Source organism: Rhipicephalus microplus, chromosome 9, assembly GCF_043290135.1.
Source record: "Rhipicephalus microplus isolate Deutch F79 chromosome 9, USDA_Rmic, whole genome shotgun sequence".
NCBI lineage: Eukaryota > Metazoa > Arthropoda > Arachnida > Ixodida > Ixodidae > Rhipicephalus > Rhipicephalus microplus.
The window spans coordinates 98441178-98459782 of NC_134708.1; the positions used below are offsets into that span (position 1 = coordinate 98441178).

At 45.8% G+C, this 18605-nt stretch overlaps 1 protein-coding gene across 1 annotated transcript in view; it reads right to left on the minus strand.

Annotated features, from left to right (window-relative positions):
• Positions 1-1305: 1305 nt before the first annotated feature.
• LOC119165542 (XK-related protein 7) overlaps positions 1306-18605 on the minus strand; it is a 35755-nt gene continuing 18455 nt past the window's right edge. The window contains exon 7 of the mRNA XM_075874143.1: positions 1306-7743. Coding sequence (XP_075730258.1) covers positions 6922-7743 — 822 coding nt within the window. The 3' untranslated portion in view covers positions 1306-6921. The remainder of the gene's footprint in view (positions 7744-18605) is intronic.

Below are 18605 nucleotides of genomic sequence, written 5' to 3' on the forward strand. Positions count from 1 at the left end.
TAACACAGCATAAATTAATATTTTTAGAGGAGTCAACATTTCGTGAACTTTTGGTGGCAGGTGTATATAGTACATACAGAATTCATCCATGAAGTAATGGGAATAGGTCTGGTAAAATGTTTATTAATCCAGTCGGTACATATCAAAATTATTTGAAAGAATCCTTCGGCGCCGATACACCAATGTCAACGCGATTCCCACGTTTCACGGGCTCCCCGAAATCGTGCTCCCATGACCTCTTTCAGAGACTATTTGACAGCCGGGACTCTCGTCTGTCTGGTGCTGCCCTGACACTGTACCAATGCAAGCCTGATGGACTTCCTGTTCGCACAGCTCAGACAAGATCTATTTCGATGGTGGCTGTTACAATCTCTAAAAAGAGGTCGCAGCAGCCCACTCTCGAGAAGCCTTTCCTGGAGAAATATCGTCGACAGCGGTGCATCAACCAACGAGCACATTCTGAAGAATTTAAATTATATGCATTGCATGAATCAAAAATTTAATTTTATTACACTCACACTGTCAAAGCCTCACACAGTCTCACACTGACAAAGCCTGTACATTATAAAAACCCGAGCAAGCACTCTTCACTTTTTGGGGTGACTTGAAATACGAGCCAAAGAACACGACAGTGCCCCCCCCCCCCCCCGTTCCCGTCTGGCCACTTTCACTGGGTTTATTAGTCCGTCGAGAGTGAACGCAATCATTTATTGAATGAATATTCAATCAAGCATTTCGTGAGAAGCACAAGTGTGCATTCTTTATTCTAAGCAGCTCTTTGGCCACCATTTGGAATTTTGATCAGCGACCGAGCGAAGCCCCCCTCCCCCCTCCAAATCTTTTCGGACCTTTCAGTATAGGGGGTGCACTTGCTCAGAATTTTACAGTGTATGCATATTATGACACCTTGGGTTCATTGCATAAGTCTGTAAACTAGCTCATCTGTCGACTCAATCCCGGAAGCCGCAAGTCTGAGTGAGTCCGGTTGAAGGAAATTTTCGCGACTGTGAGTACGAGTGAGTTTATCCCAGGAAAATTAAGCGAGTCTGAGTCCGAAGCCCAAAATATAATACTCTAGTGAGTCTGAGTGAGCTCCACAGGTTTTGCCCACCTATGGTTATTGTATACAGACAAGGAAGAAAAATAACTAAACTTATGTCTATATTTTGGTCGGCTCCCGAGTCGCAACGAGCACACACTGTAATATGTTAAATGTATTTTTCACTGCCCATAAGCTGTGTGACCTTACAATACGGTGATTTGCTCCTGGCACAAAAGAGACGACACTTGTCTGAAGATTCTGCATAGTGGTTGTAATAGGTCGTTTATTGTCAGAATTTTTACACCTATCACACATCAAAGTACATACAAAACTGTAATGCAGAAGTTTGTACAATGAAACGCAGCAAGGAGACAACTGTCACTGCAGGCAACACAGTATTATTCATGCTTAAAAAAGCTTCAAGCCTGCTGATAAATGCACTGCTAAACTATGTCTAAGTTACGCATGTGTACAACTATATATAGATGCTTGCTATAAAATGTTGCTGCAACAGAGCCAGAAAAACTGGCAGCTGACACTACCGTAAATAATAAAATATATAAATATATAAATAGCTGCGTAGAAAGCATTCCATAATAAGGAAATGAAAAAAAAGGGGGACAGTTCAAACACGAAGGTCATGAAATGCAAAAGTCAAAGTTTGAGTGTACGTTAAAATTTTACGAAGATGGGCACAACAGGTGTTGAAATTTTTATCCAAGGATGCCATGCCAATGCCATGAAAAGATAACATCGATGATGATGAAAAATTTGTGTCGCAGGCAGCACACTATTAGATCACTTTGTATGAAAGCACTGAACAGTCATTTGTGTGCATGTACAGGGGTATGTAGAAAATCCTGCCAATGCTCATGTTTCTGTGTTGCTTAACGTAGCACTAATTTTCTTTCCTAACTCTTGCCCTGAACCTGATGTTCGAGGCTTGCGATTATGGAGCAGAACAAAGCTTGCATACTGAAACACTAACAGCAAGTGCGGCCAGCGCAACTTATGGGGAAGCGTACAGAAAGTCACTTGGTGATTGGCTGAATTCAAAAGGATCATGAAGCCGTGAACTAACGCGTGCATAGCGTAATCTGTGTTCCGTGTAAAATTTGCTTGTGCACCGCGTGGTGTAGCAGTCTCTGCCAAAATTATGTGCTTTGGCATAGCAGTTTTTGTCTTTATGTGTTAAAACTGAACGCCGCTGTCGAAAGCTTGCAAAATAAAAGCAACAGTTTAGTGTGTCTTGTCAGCACTCCTTAACACTTCGAGTGAACAATTAGATCTGGAATGTGGCATCGTAGCTATATCAATGCACACAACAGGGGAAGGCTTGGCGAACTTCTGCGCTTACATGAAAGTGAGAAGGTGTTCAGTATGCTTAAGTGAGCTCTCAGTTTAAAAATTTTTCAGAGTATGCAGTCCTACTTCAACCCTTGTTGAGATTGCCTTTTTGATATAAAAATTAGATGCCCTTTCTCTATCAGGCAAAGGGGGACAAGAAAAATGAAGTTTAGCATGCGTGAGATGGGAGTATTGCGATGCACAATACTCCCATCTAGCCCTTTCCTTCGTCCATGCCAGGAATTGGACCTTTGCCCACATGCTTAGCAGTGCAACACTTCCGCTGCTACAGGCAACAATGACAGTCAGCCGTTAAACTATGAAATGCAACAAGAAAAGGCAAAATGAAAAGTAGGGGTGCACAAATATTCTAAATTTTGAGTATTTTTTTAATAGTGCTATTCAATTCAATTTGCACTGAAATTTTACTATTCTAAGAATTTGAACTTTCCAAAGACAGATACAGTCAACGTCCAACTGACTGTGATGCCTGCAAATTTTTTTTTATTCTGCTTCACCCCATTACTCTCTCGTATTGTGGCAAAGCCGCCTGTCAGATTCTGTTACCACAGACTGCTACAACTGCAAATGCGTTGACTCAAAAAGAAAGCGCTGGTTTCAACATAGAGATGGTAGATGTTGCAGGGGTAGGGGTTCAATTAATGCTCTTTTGAGAATAAAATTCGGGCAGGAAATCTGAAAAGTCAGACGCCAAATGTACTTAGCGTCTGAAATTTCCGATGTACATGTATATATTGACGTCTACAAAGCAGATTTGGAGCTCCAGACTCGAAGGGAACACACTGTTGTGCACAAGACCAGTTGGCCTTCCACAGAAATTGAAAGAGGAGAAGTTGTGGGCGGAATAGCTTTTTTGCATTTCACATGTAAAGTGTCCGCGGCAACACTTCTATTGCACTGGGTAATGTACGCGAATCCAATGGGGCGTATGCATTGCCCCATTTTTGATAAGAAAACTATTAAACACCACCCAGCCAGCACTTTATCTACCTGGCCAAAAGATGGATTGATTGATACGTGGGGTTCAACGTCCAAAAATCATGGTATGATTACGAGAGGCACTGTAGTGGAGGGCTCCGAAAATTTCGACCACTTGAGGTTCTTTAACATGCACTTAAATTTGAGCACGCGGGCCTACAGCACTTTTGCTACCACCGAAAATGCAGCTGCCGCAGCCGGCATTTTGTCCCACGACGCGCGGGTCAGCAGCCGAATACCTCAGCCGCTCGACCAACAGAAGCTTATTCATGTTGCTGTCTCATAAAGATGTGCTTAGGATTCTCTTCTAACTTTATTTTTGCAGTATCGCTTCGAAGTATTGAAAAAATATTCTGAAAATATTTTATTTGATTTGCACTTGCAGTTCAATATTCGAATCCATTTCGCACCAAAAATATTTACATTTGCACAGCTCTGGTGAAAAGGCAGGCAACCTCGATAAAAGATCATATTTTCAGATCACTAACACCTGATGGCCAACTAGGGGCGGGAGAGCACGATATACTGGAAACCTGCACGTAGAAATACGAATATGACCAGAGTATCTTCGGAAGCCTCTTTGCGTAAGCCATTTTCGTACGCTCGCGGGCACTAGGTTTTTCACAACTTATGCTGCCGTCCCTGAAGTCTGTAACCCATAGAAGCTTCTCTTAATATTTGGGGCCATACATGCCAAAATTTCTACGATTACGAGTAGCACTGTAGGGGGGCCTCAGAAATGTTTCACCATCTGACGTTCTCTAACGTGCACTGACATTGCACACTGGCCTCTAGCATTTCATTTCCATTGAGACACGTCTGCCACGGCCAGAATAGAACCAGCGACTTGCCATTTCCTGTGATGTCTTTTCGCTAGCTACAAATGACATCCGAATTGCAAAAGTGGTTGGAAACAACTAGAAAGTCATTCAGGCAACGAGTTTTCATCATAATACTTCCTATTCATGGCACTAATGTTCATCAGTTCAGGAATGATCACGGTGCGGTTTTATGAAAGTGCAGTCACTGACCATGTGTGATACCAGAGTCTGGAGGTTTAAAAGGTAAACGACCATTAAGCTGCCTGACGGGAGTTTCCACCATATGTTTTCGCGAGCAACTTTTGTTTCTTTAAATGCATATTGTATTTTGTAGTTAGCATGCGTGTTTTAAGCAATTATGTCATGGGTTCACTTACAAATTCAATAATGGTAGTCTCATATTTTAAAATACAGATTGCAAAGAAAAAGTTCAGCCTATGCTGAGCAAACAGAGCTTTGCGCTCTAGCTGGTAGCCAATGTTGGCAGCAGTTGCATTAGCAAAATGAAACATGGAACTTAACAGTCTTTGACATGCAGATTGCATACATACTACTTTGTTAATAAGTCAAACCCATTTATAAGAGGCACTGATATAAGATACAGATGAGTATAGGAGACACCACTGTGCCCACAGTAAAATATGTGTTCTTAAGAAAATGCAGACGAGGTACCCTGCTTGGAGCAGGGTACCTCGCCTGGAGCATGCCTCTTATAAAGGGGTCCAACGGTAGTTTGGCGACACCAGAAAACATACCAGGGATAGGTCAGTTTGATTAAATGTTTTTACAAGCAGCAGTCAAGATTTGTTTAGTATTATTATGTGTAACTTTTTCATTATATAATTGAATAGAAAAGTTTAACTTTCATGCTCTGCGCCTGAACCATGATACTGATATTCTGTACAGCATTATGAATTTCGACGTATCTTAAAATGTCGCAGTTGTCCTTTGGAACAAGTTCCCAAAGTTAAAATATTGAATGGTTCACTCCTGAATTTACTGTAATATTTTTAGTCTATCAACCACTGATAGAAATTTGGCAGGATTATGGAGAGCTAAAATTAAAACCAAAAACCAACACTTTATTTCTACATCATCTTGCTTAATACTCACTAATGCTTTGCTCCCATTAGGAGAGACGGTAAATTACTTTATCAATCAAGCTTAAATTGTATTCTTTACAATTTCGAATCCTCTTAATGAATGTTATGGATCACAAAGGCTATAGTGCACATTGCATAAAAGCTACAACTCGGAGATGTTACATAAAATGTGCTTACAAGTAAGTACCAAACTTGAAGTGTTCTAGAAATCACCGTTACTAAACTCTAACCACTGTGATGAAGTGCCTGCTACACTTTCAATGATGCACCAACAATGCGTTATCACTGGAGCTCATTGCATACAAAATGAGTAGGTTTTTCTGATGACTCTTCATTCACTTAATGAAAGAAATAGAAATCCCGCACGAATCTGTTGACTGTATAGCGCATGAAACCGATGGGATCGACAGCGCACGAAATCGACGGTCCGGTTGATTTCACGCGCTACACAATCTACAGTCATACAATCCACATGCCCAGTCGTCAACCTTCGCAAGCTACAAATCTGTTCCTATCTTATATTTTTGTTTTTCCTTGCCATCAGCTCAAATTTCATTGTACCACCATTGCATAGCTACTGCAGAGAGCAGACTTATGATTGCAGATATTTAAACACAAGTACACAGGTCACCACACATGTCTAGAACACTGCAACTGCGTGCTGTAGGCTGCACTGACTATATTGGCAAATTACACCTGATTACAAAGAGCCCAAATTTTAGCCTGTATGGCTGCTCAGGATGCATGCTCAAGTGTGGGTTATCTCAAATTACCTATTATTTGCATACATGGCACGGTAGCGCCCCGCCGCGGTAGTCTAGTGGCTAAGGTACTCGGCTGCTGACCCGCAGGTAGGGGCATCGAATCCCGGCTGCGGCGGCTGCATTTCCGATGGAGGTGGAAATGTTGTAAGCCCATGTGCTCAGATTTCGGTGCATGTTAAAGAACCCCAGGTGGTCTAAATTATTGGAGCCCTCCACTACGACGTCTTTCATAATCATATGGCGGTTTTGGGACGTTAAACCCCACATATCAATCAATCAAGGCACGGTATCAGTGCTGGAATGGGCCGTTCCACTGTTATTGACATGCGTTAACCTCTGTACCAATGAGATATAAATATGTCAACATGACTTTCTGCGTGAACTTGGTGCCACTTTTTACAGCTTGCATGTCTAGTGCCTACGGATGAAGCTTAACATATTTATCATCAATGCTGCACTTACAAAAAATGAGTACTGAGAAAAGCATGCTGTTAGAATGCATGTTTAAAGTTTGTCGCTCTTATTTTGGGATGAGATGTTACACATACGCCTACATCTACACAAGCACTCAGCCAGCGAATAATCGCGTAACTGAAATCTCGATATGGCTGTAGAAGATACTTGCACCATGTGCTGATGCTTGCGGTCCCACCTTGTGCAGAAGTGTTTCTGGCATTTGAGTGTTGGTCCCTTGATACCCTTCTGCAGTGCACGAGAAGTGCCCAAATGTAGGTGGTGATGTTGCTTGGATGAATGGCAGCACCAAGCAATGACCGTATAAGTCTTGATGCAAAACCTGCGTCACACAATACTGCTACTAGAGCTTTCATTCAAGACTGAGCAGTTCAGACGAGAAACACTGTTGACCCGCTGGCAAGATCACTGCCCACACTCTCCAAGTGACCTCCGACACACCGATCTGCCGCAAGAAAGTTCTGCATCGACCAAGATTCTGCTGAATTGCCGCCACTCTCGTCGTTCACTTGCTGCAGTCTCACGTTTGGGGTCGACATCACGTTGAGTAGCGCTTTCTTCGACGAGCCTTTGCTGTATGTTGACGAAAGGAACGACTCAAAGCCGAGGTCCGGAGGGCATTCGAACAGCACCAGACAAGAACAGTGTCTCTTGAACAGATGCCCGCGAGCGCCTTCACCTACGAAAGGGCGAAAGTTGTAGTTGACGACGTGGTGGTGGCTGGCAAGACGATCTTTCATGGAGCCGAGGACTACAACCTTGTCCGCGTCCGATCCCACGTCAGCAAAGCTGCAGTCCTCCGAATGACACCGATGGCTCTCATTGAGCGAACAGTCCTTCAGGTCAAACTGCACTCGACGAGATTGGGGTGGGCTTGCCACATCACCCGACAGACTAGTCTTGACGCAGTACATGTTTCTATCCTCCATTCTGCCTATCTGCATCTCTTGAGCTGTCGTTTCAGCAAAGATCCCTGCGCTTTTCGGCGTGTCCTCGCTGCAAGGCGAAATGGTGCTGTCGCCACTCAAAGAGGATGCCCTGTCCAGATCTTCCTGGCGGGGTGTAGATGCCATATGATGTGCGTAGCTTGCATATTTGAGGGTTCGAAACGAGTGTGATGTGCTGACTGCGGCTGACGATGGTGCTGGTTTTGTCGGTGGCGTAGACACATCCCCAGAGGTGACGCTGCGTTCCTGAAGGAAAGTACAAAAGTCAAGCAGCTTAGAATTGCTGTACAAGCTATTTTGGTGCACACAGCAGCAGAATCCATCAATAAACGTCTGTAACACCTCTGAACATCAATTTAAATTTTGCTGGCAACAGTGGTGTAACAGGAAATACTTTCTTAATGGCTAAAGTTTGCATGGCAGATCATACATCACATAAACAAGTTGTGCCTGGCTGTTTAAAGTTTGCTGCATCATTTCTAGTTATTTTTGCTGCATTTAAAAGCTGCCACGCAAAACACAAAAGCGATCACATGCCTGGAGTAATGTGAACGACACGCTCCGGGTAGCGGCTGCATTCATACTCCGTTTTATTAGACGTTTCACAAATATATACAAGCACAAGGACACAGTGTTGCCAACCTAAACACTGAAACCGAAACAGCAGGATACAACACTTTCCCTCCCACATTTATTTTAGGTTTTGTGAAGGCGTTAGTACGTTAGTATATATTAGTATAGGTTCATAGCAACCACATACACACCAATATATATACACACCAATGTACACACACTAATATATACACACCAGATACACTCAATATATACACACCAAATTATCTATATACATGCACAAATATTGAATACATTAGGTATACAGGTACACCAACTTCGAACTATTTATCCATTCACAGTTAGTAACCATATCGGTTCAGGGGCCATCTCTTGCGGTGCGGCTGAATGTGACGACCAGTTGGGCACAACGCCACAGGTTCTTCTGCAGAGTTGACGGGCAGTTGTGAGACACTTTCTGAAGCAGAAGTCTGTCCGGCAGCTGATCTCGTTGGCGACCCGAAATCGTAGTCTGCACAAGGCACCGCAGGGGCCACTCCTGTTGTGGCATGTGGCGTACACCTGTATGCAGCAATATAATCCCGTACAGCCGTTCGCAGCGGACGTTGTTCTAGACGGGCCAATTGAAGGTAAGCCTTGAACGTGCGGTTGAACAGCTCGATCTATCCGTTTGCCTGCGGGTAATAAACAGATGAATGCAACAGACGGATCACTCATTCTTGTAAGAAGTTGACAAATTCCTTTGATGTGAACTGGGGCCCATTATCACAAACTATCTCTTCAGAATATCTTTCCCGTGCAAATACATTGAGCAGAAATTCGGTCAGGGTGCTTGTAGAAATTTTGCTTGAAAACTGTACTTCTGGCCATTTCGAGAAGTAGTCCGCTAGTGTCAGGACAAATCTGCAACCTGGAGGCGCCCTCTCCAGGGGACCAACAATATCAACTGCAAGTTTCTGCCATGGTCTCTCCGGTAACTCAACAGGTTGCAGCGGAGCAGGTGACGTCTTTGCCGATTTATCTGCTGCTTGACAGATGCTGCAATTGTTGACTGCTTCTTTCACGTGAATGTCCTCCATACGAGACCACCAAAATTGTTCCCTAAGTCAGGCCTTGGTGCGTGCAATACCCTGGTGCATTTCGTGTGCTGTTGCCACAAGTTGAGCCACGAGAGATGAAGGAGGAACTACAAGCCTCCTCTTTGTATGCATCAGCAATTCACCCACTACTGACAATTCCTCTCGAGCTCTGAAGTATGATTGCAGATCTCGCAGCAAGTCTCTGTGTGATGGCCAAGACCCATTTACAAACAGCTTCACCTTTTGAAGAGTGGAATCAGCCAAAACTGCTTGTTCAAACTGCTCTTTTGTCATGCAAGTTGGTTTAACCATGAAATCAATCTTTTCCTCAAAATTCAGCTATCTGCCATATGAACAGGTAACCATGACAGAGCATCAGCTACTCTGTTGGACGAGCGTTTCTGGTACTCCATCGTGAAATTGTACCGTAGTAGCCTTGCGCACCAACGTGCAATTCTAAGTGGGCATCGGCCTGAGCCTTGTGAAGACAAAAGTGAAACGAGTGCTTGATGGTCTGTTTGGAGATTGAAGATCCGTCCCCACAGGTATGTATGCCAATGCTCGCATGCCCAAATGCATTCAAGTGCTTCCTTCTCACCAACTGCACACTTTCTTTCAGCCGGAGATAATGTACGTGATGTAAAAGCAACAGTACAAAGATTATCACTGGCGTACTGCTGGAGGACTGCTCCTGGACCACATTCGGTTGCATCAGTTGAGATGGTAACTGGAAGCGCAGGATCAAACATGTGCAAGACAAGATCTGATGATAATACTGCCTTTACCGCGCAGGAACTGTTGCCACCTCAACAGACCAGGTGAAGGTTTCTCCTTTCCCAAAAAGAGCCCTCATTGGTTCTACCATCTCAGCCAAGTGTGGCACAAACTTGGCGTAGTATTCCACCAACCCAAGAAAGGAACGAAGTTCATCGACATTTGTTAGAACTAGGTTTTTCACAATTGCGTCCACTTTCCCTGGAAGTGGCGAAATACCGCAAGGTCTTTAGGCCACAAGGTGAAATTTTAAGCCACAAGGTGAAATTTAAGCCACAAGGTGAAATTTTTTTAAGCCACAAGGTGAAACTTTAAACCACAAGGTGAAATTTAAGCCACAAGGCATTTCACCTTGTGGCTTAGGCCACAAGGTGAAATACCTTGTGGCTTAAGAATTCGAGCTTCTGAACTCCAAACACGCATTTACTGTTGAGCTTCAGACCTGCATTTTTGATATGCTGTAAAACTGCCTCCAAGTTCTTTAGGTGCTTCTCAGCCGATGTGCCAAAAATAATGACATCGTCGATGCAAAAGAGGACACCCGCACAATTGTAGAACTCTTCATGTGTAAGCGGTAGAACTCTTCATGTGTAAAAAAAGCTGTCAAGTCCCTACTCTCATAATCCAGAAGAACGTGGTGGTAGGCATACGCTAAGTCAAGTTTCGAAAGTGCGGGGCACCCACCAGGGCATGAAGCAACTCATCGATGTGAGGCAGCGGAAAGCTGTCCGGAACGATGGCTCTTGTTAGGCTCACATAAATCTACACCAGAGCCAAATACTTCCATCTTTCTTACAAATGATTACAATAGGGGACACCCATTCTGACGCATCAATACGTACGTTCTATGATGTCCAAACTTTCCGAGCGCTGCAGTTTGGAAGACATGCAAGGTCGTAACATTAAAGGAAGCTGGCGAAGTTTTGATGCTACTGGCTGAACTCCCGCATGAGTCTTAATCTTGTGAACAAAACCTCTTGACAGACCGAACTCATTTGTGAACAGAGAGCAAAACCTTTGCTGAAGTGCTGATGGCAGCTGTATGGATGAATCTATCGAACATGTCCGAGATACTTCAGCGTTGGGTACCATGCTGGTTTGAAAACACTGCAGCTCAGACCTTTCAATGCGCAGCTTCAAAGCCTTAATACCATCCAGGCCAACGAGACAAGTACCCTGTTCGATGACATAAAACAAAAGTGGTGCGCTGCGATTTTCGAAAAAGACCTCAGAAAATAAGCAGCCTCGAACCGAAATTGGCCTTTTGGAATAATCCAGAAGCGTCACACGCGGAACGGGAAAAAGCGGCACACCAAAGAAATGTTGGTAAAACACCTTGCCTGAACGAATGAAAACGGAAGAGCCAGAATCTACTGTGACGACGCAAAGCGGCGCTTCTCTGTGCGGGGCAGAGAGCGCATGAGCCCGCACGAGAAAGTTATCTTCGAAACGAAGGGTGATAATAATAGTCAGTTGTTGTTTGGGACACGAGTTGTTCACTTGTGCAGCTCTGCCGAGCACCGCGTCTCTACATTGGTGACCCGGAATACAGACACAGCGATTGGAGTGTCGAACCAGCCGCAATATGGATTCAACATCCACGACCGACGCCCCTCCGACAGTCTCCTCAGTCGACAGTAAGCTGCCCCCTTTTTGGACTGTGGACCCCGCACTTTTATTCATACAAGTGGAATCTCAGTTCGCAGCCAGACTAATCACCACAGACCTTATGAAATACCACTACGTAGTCAGCAGTCTGCCACCTGCCATAGCCAGTGAAATCAGGGACCTGTTGCTCGCACCACCTGTTGAAAACGCATATGCAACGCTAAAAGAAACCCTTCTTTGCCGAGTTATGCCCTCCAAACCACAACTGCAGCAATTGCTTTGCGGCACGGAACTCAGCGACCGTACGCCTAGCCAGCTTTTGCGGCACATGCAACAGTTGCTCGGCGAGACATCAACCACGACAGATGGAGCATTGCTCCGAGAACTTTTTTTGCAAAAGTTGCCTTCAGGCGTCCGCATGGTCGTTGCGGCCTCAGAGACCAAGCATTTCACTGCAGCTGCAGAACTTGCTGACAAACTGGTAGCAATGACCCCGCCCACACCTATGGCTGCCACGCAAGCGCAACAGCCTCGAAACAAACTTCAAGAGATGCGTGAGAAGATTTCTGGACTTGCCGAAACAGTATCAGCTTTGAACACAAGCAGGAGGGCGCAAACGATAACCGAGCCTAACACGCGGCTATCGCAAAAGCAGCACGAGCATATCTGTTGGTATTATCGGAGATTCGGAAGTAGTGCACGTAAATGTGTCCCACCGTGCGTGCACTCGGGAAACAGCCACGGCAGACACTGAGGGCGGCCAGTGCTACTACGCTACCGCCAAGTCGTCCCTCGGTATTCTTTATTACCGACCGCAACAACGGAATATGTTTCTTAGTTGACACAGGCGCCGAGGTGAGCATTATACCGGCGTCACAAGCTGAAAGAAAGAAACCCACTGCATCACCCTTGCAAGCTGTCAATAACACGGTGATAACAACATATGGCCATCGTTCACAGTCGCTGAACTTCGGTTTCGGCAGAACATTTAGCTGAGTGTTCATAGCCTCTGATGTCAAGTTCGCCATACTAGGTGCAGACTTTCTCCAATTCTTCAGTCTGTTGGTCGACGTCTGCAACAAACGGCTTCAAGATCTTGTTTCTCGGGGAGCGGTACAAGGCACGCCGTGTTGGCACCCTCCTATCAGCCCGGCTTTGCTTGCCAGACCGTTACCCAATCCCGCACATTCATGACATGACCTCCTTCTTGCATTGTGCTACCATTTCCTCTAATATAGATGTAGTGCCAGCATATCATCAGAAACCCGTAGCACCGGAGGATATTCCCAAGACCACAATAACAACGCCGTTAGGAATGTTTGAGTTCCTACGCATGCCTTTCGGCTTACGCAACGCTGGCCAAACTTTTCAACGGTTTATGGATGGTGTTGTCCGTGGCCTCAACTTTTGCAAGGTATACCTCAATGATTTTCTGAATGCTAGCAGCACTCTTGAAGAGCACGAGCGGCATCTGTGCTGCGTACTTCAGCGACTGTCAGAGAACGGCATCGTTATGAATACGGCAAAGTGCACGCTTGGGTTACCGACACTATCATTTTTGGGCCACAGCATTTCAAGTGCCAGAGTACAGCCCCAGAAGGACAAGGTGGAAGCAGTACAGCAGTTTCCACAGCCGAAAAACCTCCGCCAGCTTGAAGAGTTTCTAGGACTCGTGAATTTCTACCGAAGGTTTATCCCGTGATGCGCAACATCCTTCACCCTCTCCCCAGCCTACTTGCGACATCTGGATCTAAGGCAACTGCCATTCAGTGGAACGACCAATCCACACAAGCAGTCCAGATGACGAAGGAAGCTCTCGCAAATGCTACCATGCTCACGTACCCGCAGCCGGGTGTTCCTCAATGCATCATGGCGGACGCCTCCGATGCAGCGATTGGAGACGTGTTGCAGCAGAGGGTGAGCAGAGTGTAGTGACCAATTTCCTTCTCCAGAAAACTGAGCCCGTCCGAACGAAGGTACAGCACCTTTGGTAGGGAACTCCTGGCCATATACGCGGCTATCCGGCATTTCCGACATTATGTGGAAGGACAAGAGCTTTTTGTGCTCACGGATCACAAGCCACTCACCTACGCATTGCACGCGAACTCCGATTCGTGTGTGCACATGGCACTGGAGCTCCGCCAAATGTCGTACATCGCAGAATTCACGACAAATATACACCATGTTAGTGGCACGGATAATGCTGCTGCCAACGCTCTTTCGCACCGTCCAGTAAATGCCATCAGCCTGCCGAACGGCATGGACTTCACCACACTTACGACGGCTCAACGCTGTGATGGAGAATTGAAGCGCCTACTGACGTCTTCAACCAGCACCTTGAAGCTGCAATGGTTGGCAGAACCCACAGAATCTGTATGCTGCAACATGTCTACAGGCAGCGCTCGACCGTTCGTCCCCTCAAACCTCCATCGCAGCATTTTTTACTTGCTGCACAGCCTGGCGCACCCCAGGATTTGAGCCACGCAACAGCTATGCACAGCGAGGTTCGTGTGGCCAGGAATAAACCGGGATGTCCGACACTGGACACGAGAGTGCCTCGCATGCCAGCGCTCCAAAGTTCAGCGTCATCCTGTGACCCCCTTGGGATTCTTCCCTCTACAGGACTGTCGATTTTTCCAATGTGAATGTTGACATTGTGGGGCCACTGCCGTTGTGTCAGGGGCAAAACTACTTGCTAACCTGCATTGATCGCTTTACCCGATGGCCGGAGGTCGTGTCCGTTCCAGACATGACTGCTGATACCGTCGCCCGCGCATTTATTTTCCACTGGGTGGCCCGCTTCAGAGTGCCGGCAACTGTGACTACGGATCGCGGAACACAGTTTGAGTCCGCCCTATTCGCAAGCGTCACCCAGCTCTTGGGTACTTCCCGCATCAGATCAACTGCCTCCCATCCGATAAGCAGCGGTATAGTGGAAAGGTTCCATCGTCATCTGAAGACGAGCTTGACGGCTACTGCGAGTCACAGTTGGCTACTGCGAGTCACAGTTGGGTAGAGGCACTGTTGTTTGTTCTGTTGGGCGTTACAACGGCTCTGAAAGCAGATATTGGATGCTGCTCTGCTGAACTGGTGTACGGAACAATGCTTCGCCTCCCAGGAGAGTTTTTCGCCACCATAAGGACGAGAACGTGTATGCAAACGCGGACTACGCCGTGCGACTGTGAGACATCATGAGCAAGCTACGCACTGCTCCTCCGCGTCCGCCCGCAGCCCGGCCAGTCTACATGGACCGGGAACTCTCCTCCTACCCTGACGTGTTTGTGGGGCATGACGCCGTACAGCGTCCACTCCGGCCCCATACGACGGGCCTTTCAAGGTGCTGCGACAGGCAGGCAAGCACATTACGATCGGCAGAGGTGGTCGTCACGACGTGGTGTCTCTAGACCGTGTAAAACCAGCACACGTGGACTCCGACAGCAAAGCACCTGCACCACCTCGAGCTCCATCTTCGCATGCACCCCCGGCAGACCACGTAGCACAGCCCCAACAAGTCCTCAAACGGTTCACACGGAGTGGACGGTGTACGAGACCCAAGGTGCACATGAACTTTTGAACCGCAGTGGGTCGTCCGAGTGCAGCGGTTGTGGCACACTCACTAGGGGGGAGTCCTGTGGCGACTCAAAGCGGCGCTTCTGTGTGCGGGGCAAAGAGCGCATGCGCTCGCACGAGAAAGTTATTTTTGAGACGAAGGGTGATAATAAAAGTCAGTTGTTGTTTGGGATGCGAATTGTTCACTTGCGCAGCTCTGCCGAGTGCCGCATCTCAACGCTAGTAAGCTTCATAGTGACCTGCCCGACTTGAATGTTAATGTGAATTTCAGATGTAAACGGCTGTTGAACCACAAGGACCTCAACAGTTTCATCCTGCAACGGGCTATCTACTGAAACTTCGTGGACAGGTGCCTGCGACCGCTTCTGGTTGCAAACATTTTCGCAAAGACCAATACGGTCACAAAAGAAGCATCTTTTTTCTTTAGCTGGGCAGCATTTCCAAGAAGTACGATGCTGCTTAGAACCGCAATGCGAAGAATTCACATGTTGCGGCGAATTCGATGGACAGCGCTGCTGAAACGGGGGGTGGTTCCCAAACGTAGGTGCCTTATCGCGTTGACTGAAAGTGCGAGCACGTGGCCGTGACTTCGATGACTGCGACGATAAACCGCCTTTTGAGCACGATTGCGCCGATACTGGTTGCACAGAAATGAAAAATTCCTTCATTTCGACTGCAGCCTGCTCGATTTGACTCGCAAGAGCAACTGCCTCACTGAACGAAGGCGAAGAACCTTCTAACAGAAAACGTTCCTGAATACAATTCGAGGACACACCGGCAACAAACTGGTCATGTAATGACTCTTCTTAAGATGTAAATAAGCACATCGCGGCAAGCTCTGTTAGCGCGGTCATGTATTCTTGAATAGACTCGCATGGGGACTGAATTAGACCGTGGAATCGGTGGCGCTTGACAACCAGGTTGCAGGTGGTATCGAAGCGCTTAGCCAGTGCCGCTACCGCGAAGTCGTACACGTTGGGCGTAGCTCCGGTCCCTTCTTTCTCCTCCGTCTTTTTGGGCGCCTGCAAAACAGACAGGGTATTAAAAATACGTTGGCCTTTGGGTTCCAAGGAATGTAGTAGAATAGCCTTGCGTCGCTCTATGAAGAATTCTGAAGCACTGGAAGCCAGCAGGTAAACCTTGAACATGTCATGCCATCGGGACCATGGCTGCACGGGGCAACCCGGTGTCGGAAGAAACGTATTCTGTGAGGCGATGCCAGCGAAAGCCATCTGGAGGGGGTATCAGACGAATTTCAAACACTTGTCGCCATTGTAGTAAAGGAGTAATGTGACCGACACGCCCCGGGTAGCGGCTGCATGCATACTCCGTTTTATTAGACGTTCCACAATTATATACAAGCACAAGGACACAGTGTTGCCAACCTAAACACTGAAACCGAAACTGCAGAATATAACAATGCCTGCATCTCTTTTGCGACAGTAGCACTCTAAAAAGGAGTCTCAAAGCATTTATCACTGCTCCAAGGTGAGGCGAGTGGTGGAATCCGAAGTATCAAGTGCTTGTTTGCTTACGACAGCAGCCAGCAGCTGAACTGCCTCACTGACACTTTCTCACAATTATCAAGCAAGCCACTGAGTAGAATTAGTTTACCTAGAATGCCTTTCATGAAGAATACTGTTGCAGAGGAAAAAAAAGTGGGCCCAACTTTTGAAACAAAAGACAGCTAAATAAGATTGACGTAGCAAGCATTGAGCATCTTTTCAAACGTGATGTGCAATTTAACTACTGAGTTTTGATGATTATGCAAGAAATTTTGCTCATTCACTTTTGCTAATGATGTAATCAATGCCAACTGAAAAGTTGCCAGTAATCGCAAGGTAGATGAATAACAAAACAACGTTGGTCTCCTATGATCTCCTTGCCTTGCTTCTTAATCTAGCTTTCCTCGAGTTATATGAACCACACTGCAAAATAAAAAGGACATTATAACAGTTTAATAAAGTAATGGTCTCCACACTCTTGCAAAGCTATCAAAGCAACACAGAGTTTCATACTATAAAGCTTCAGGGAAATTTGGCACTGCGATCGATAAACCACCACAGGAATGATGGTAAGTGGAGGTTTCGGACTGGATTGCGTCAGCTAGCAAACTGCTACAGGGTGTTTTTCTACAGTTTCAATTTCGTTTTTCGCGCGAACTGGGTGTTGAGGGGTGATGTGTAAAGCACTCGGTGTAAAGCCTACCTAGCCTGCACAATACACACACACACACACATATAATATATAACAATTTAACACACACACACATATATCTATATAAGGGAAAGAAGTGTATACTTAAGGGCTAGTTTTTTACGTGTTCTGACACATTATTAATGAGGTCTAACAGACAGCAATGGCAAGGAAAGTATAGGGAAGTTATTAGACCAAATTGTAATGTAAATGTGAAGAAAGAAAAGTGGGTGAAAAGATAACTTGCCGTGGGCAGGAACCGAACCTGCGACCTTCGAATAACGCATTCGATGCTCTACCACTGAGCTGCCACGGCGGCTATCCCCCCAACCACTTTATTGGGTTTATACGTGAATTTAAACGTGGGAGTGTCAGTCAGCGCCACCTGTAGCCATGGCGGGGAGTGTGGCACACTCTTTATGAGCCTGTTTGGCATCACGTAGCATGTGAACTTATTACGAGCTGGCAGCTGACCAATAGTCCCTCGTATACAATATATGTGTTTGTGTGTGTGTGTGTGTGTGTGTGTGTGTGTGTGTGTGTGTGTGTGTGTGTGTGTGTGTGCGTGCATGCATGTGTGTGTGTTAAATTAAAACAAGGCCTGTGAGAATGCCTTTTCTTTGGTTCAAAGAAAGTGGAAACAACATTAAATACTAGCAGGATTTGACTTTTGGTAAAATGCAAATGATAAACTGTAAAATATGCTATGCTTTAACATTTACTATACTTAGAGCATATAAACCGGTATAAGAAGCTTGCAAACGTCAAAAATTATGAATCAATGCAGGGCTATGTTCATTCAACCATGAAGGGGTGTTTCATGGCAACGCAGATTTCCAATGAATGTTTTCATGGCTTAGCATTCCTTAGCTTCGTACAGTGATTCGCCTTCCCTTGTCCAACACCTAAAGACAATGCAGAGAAAATGAGGGCCTAACTGAAAGAAAGTATGTTGTTCAGACATGCGTGGTGTCTCCCCTGCGGCTTCTCTGGACTCAAATAAAGTTTTCATCATCACCATCATACAACAATACAGTTGAACTTCGATTATACATCCCCCTGCTTTGCGACGACCTGCATTTTACGATGAATCGGTTTGGTCAGGGCGAAATTCCCATAGAAATAATGCATTAAAAATTTCAGTTACACGACGCAGTTTTACGTCGACGTTGCATCTTACGACTACTTCCAGATTCCGTCAAAAAAAAATTTTTTCTCGGATCAAACGTTTCATTATTCATGACTAATTATTCATGAAATATGAGCTTCAGTTTCCTGATTTGACGATTAGAAAAGTGGAGAGTGAGA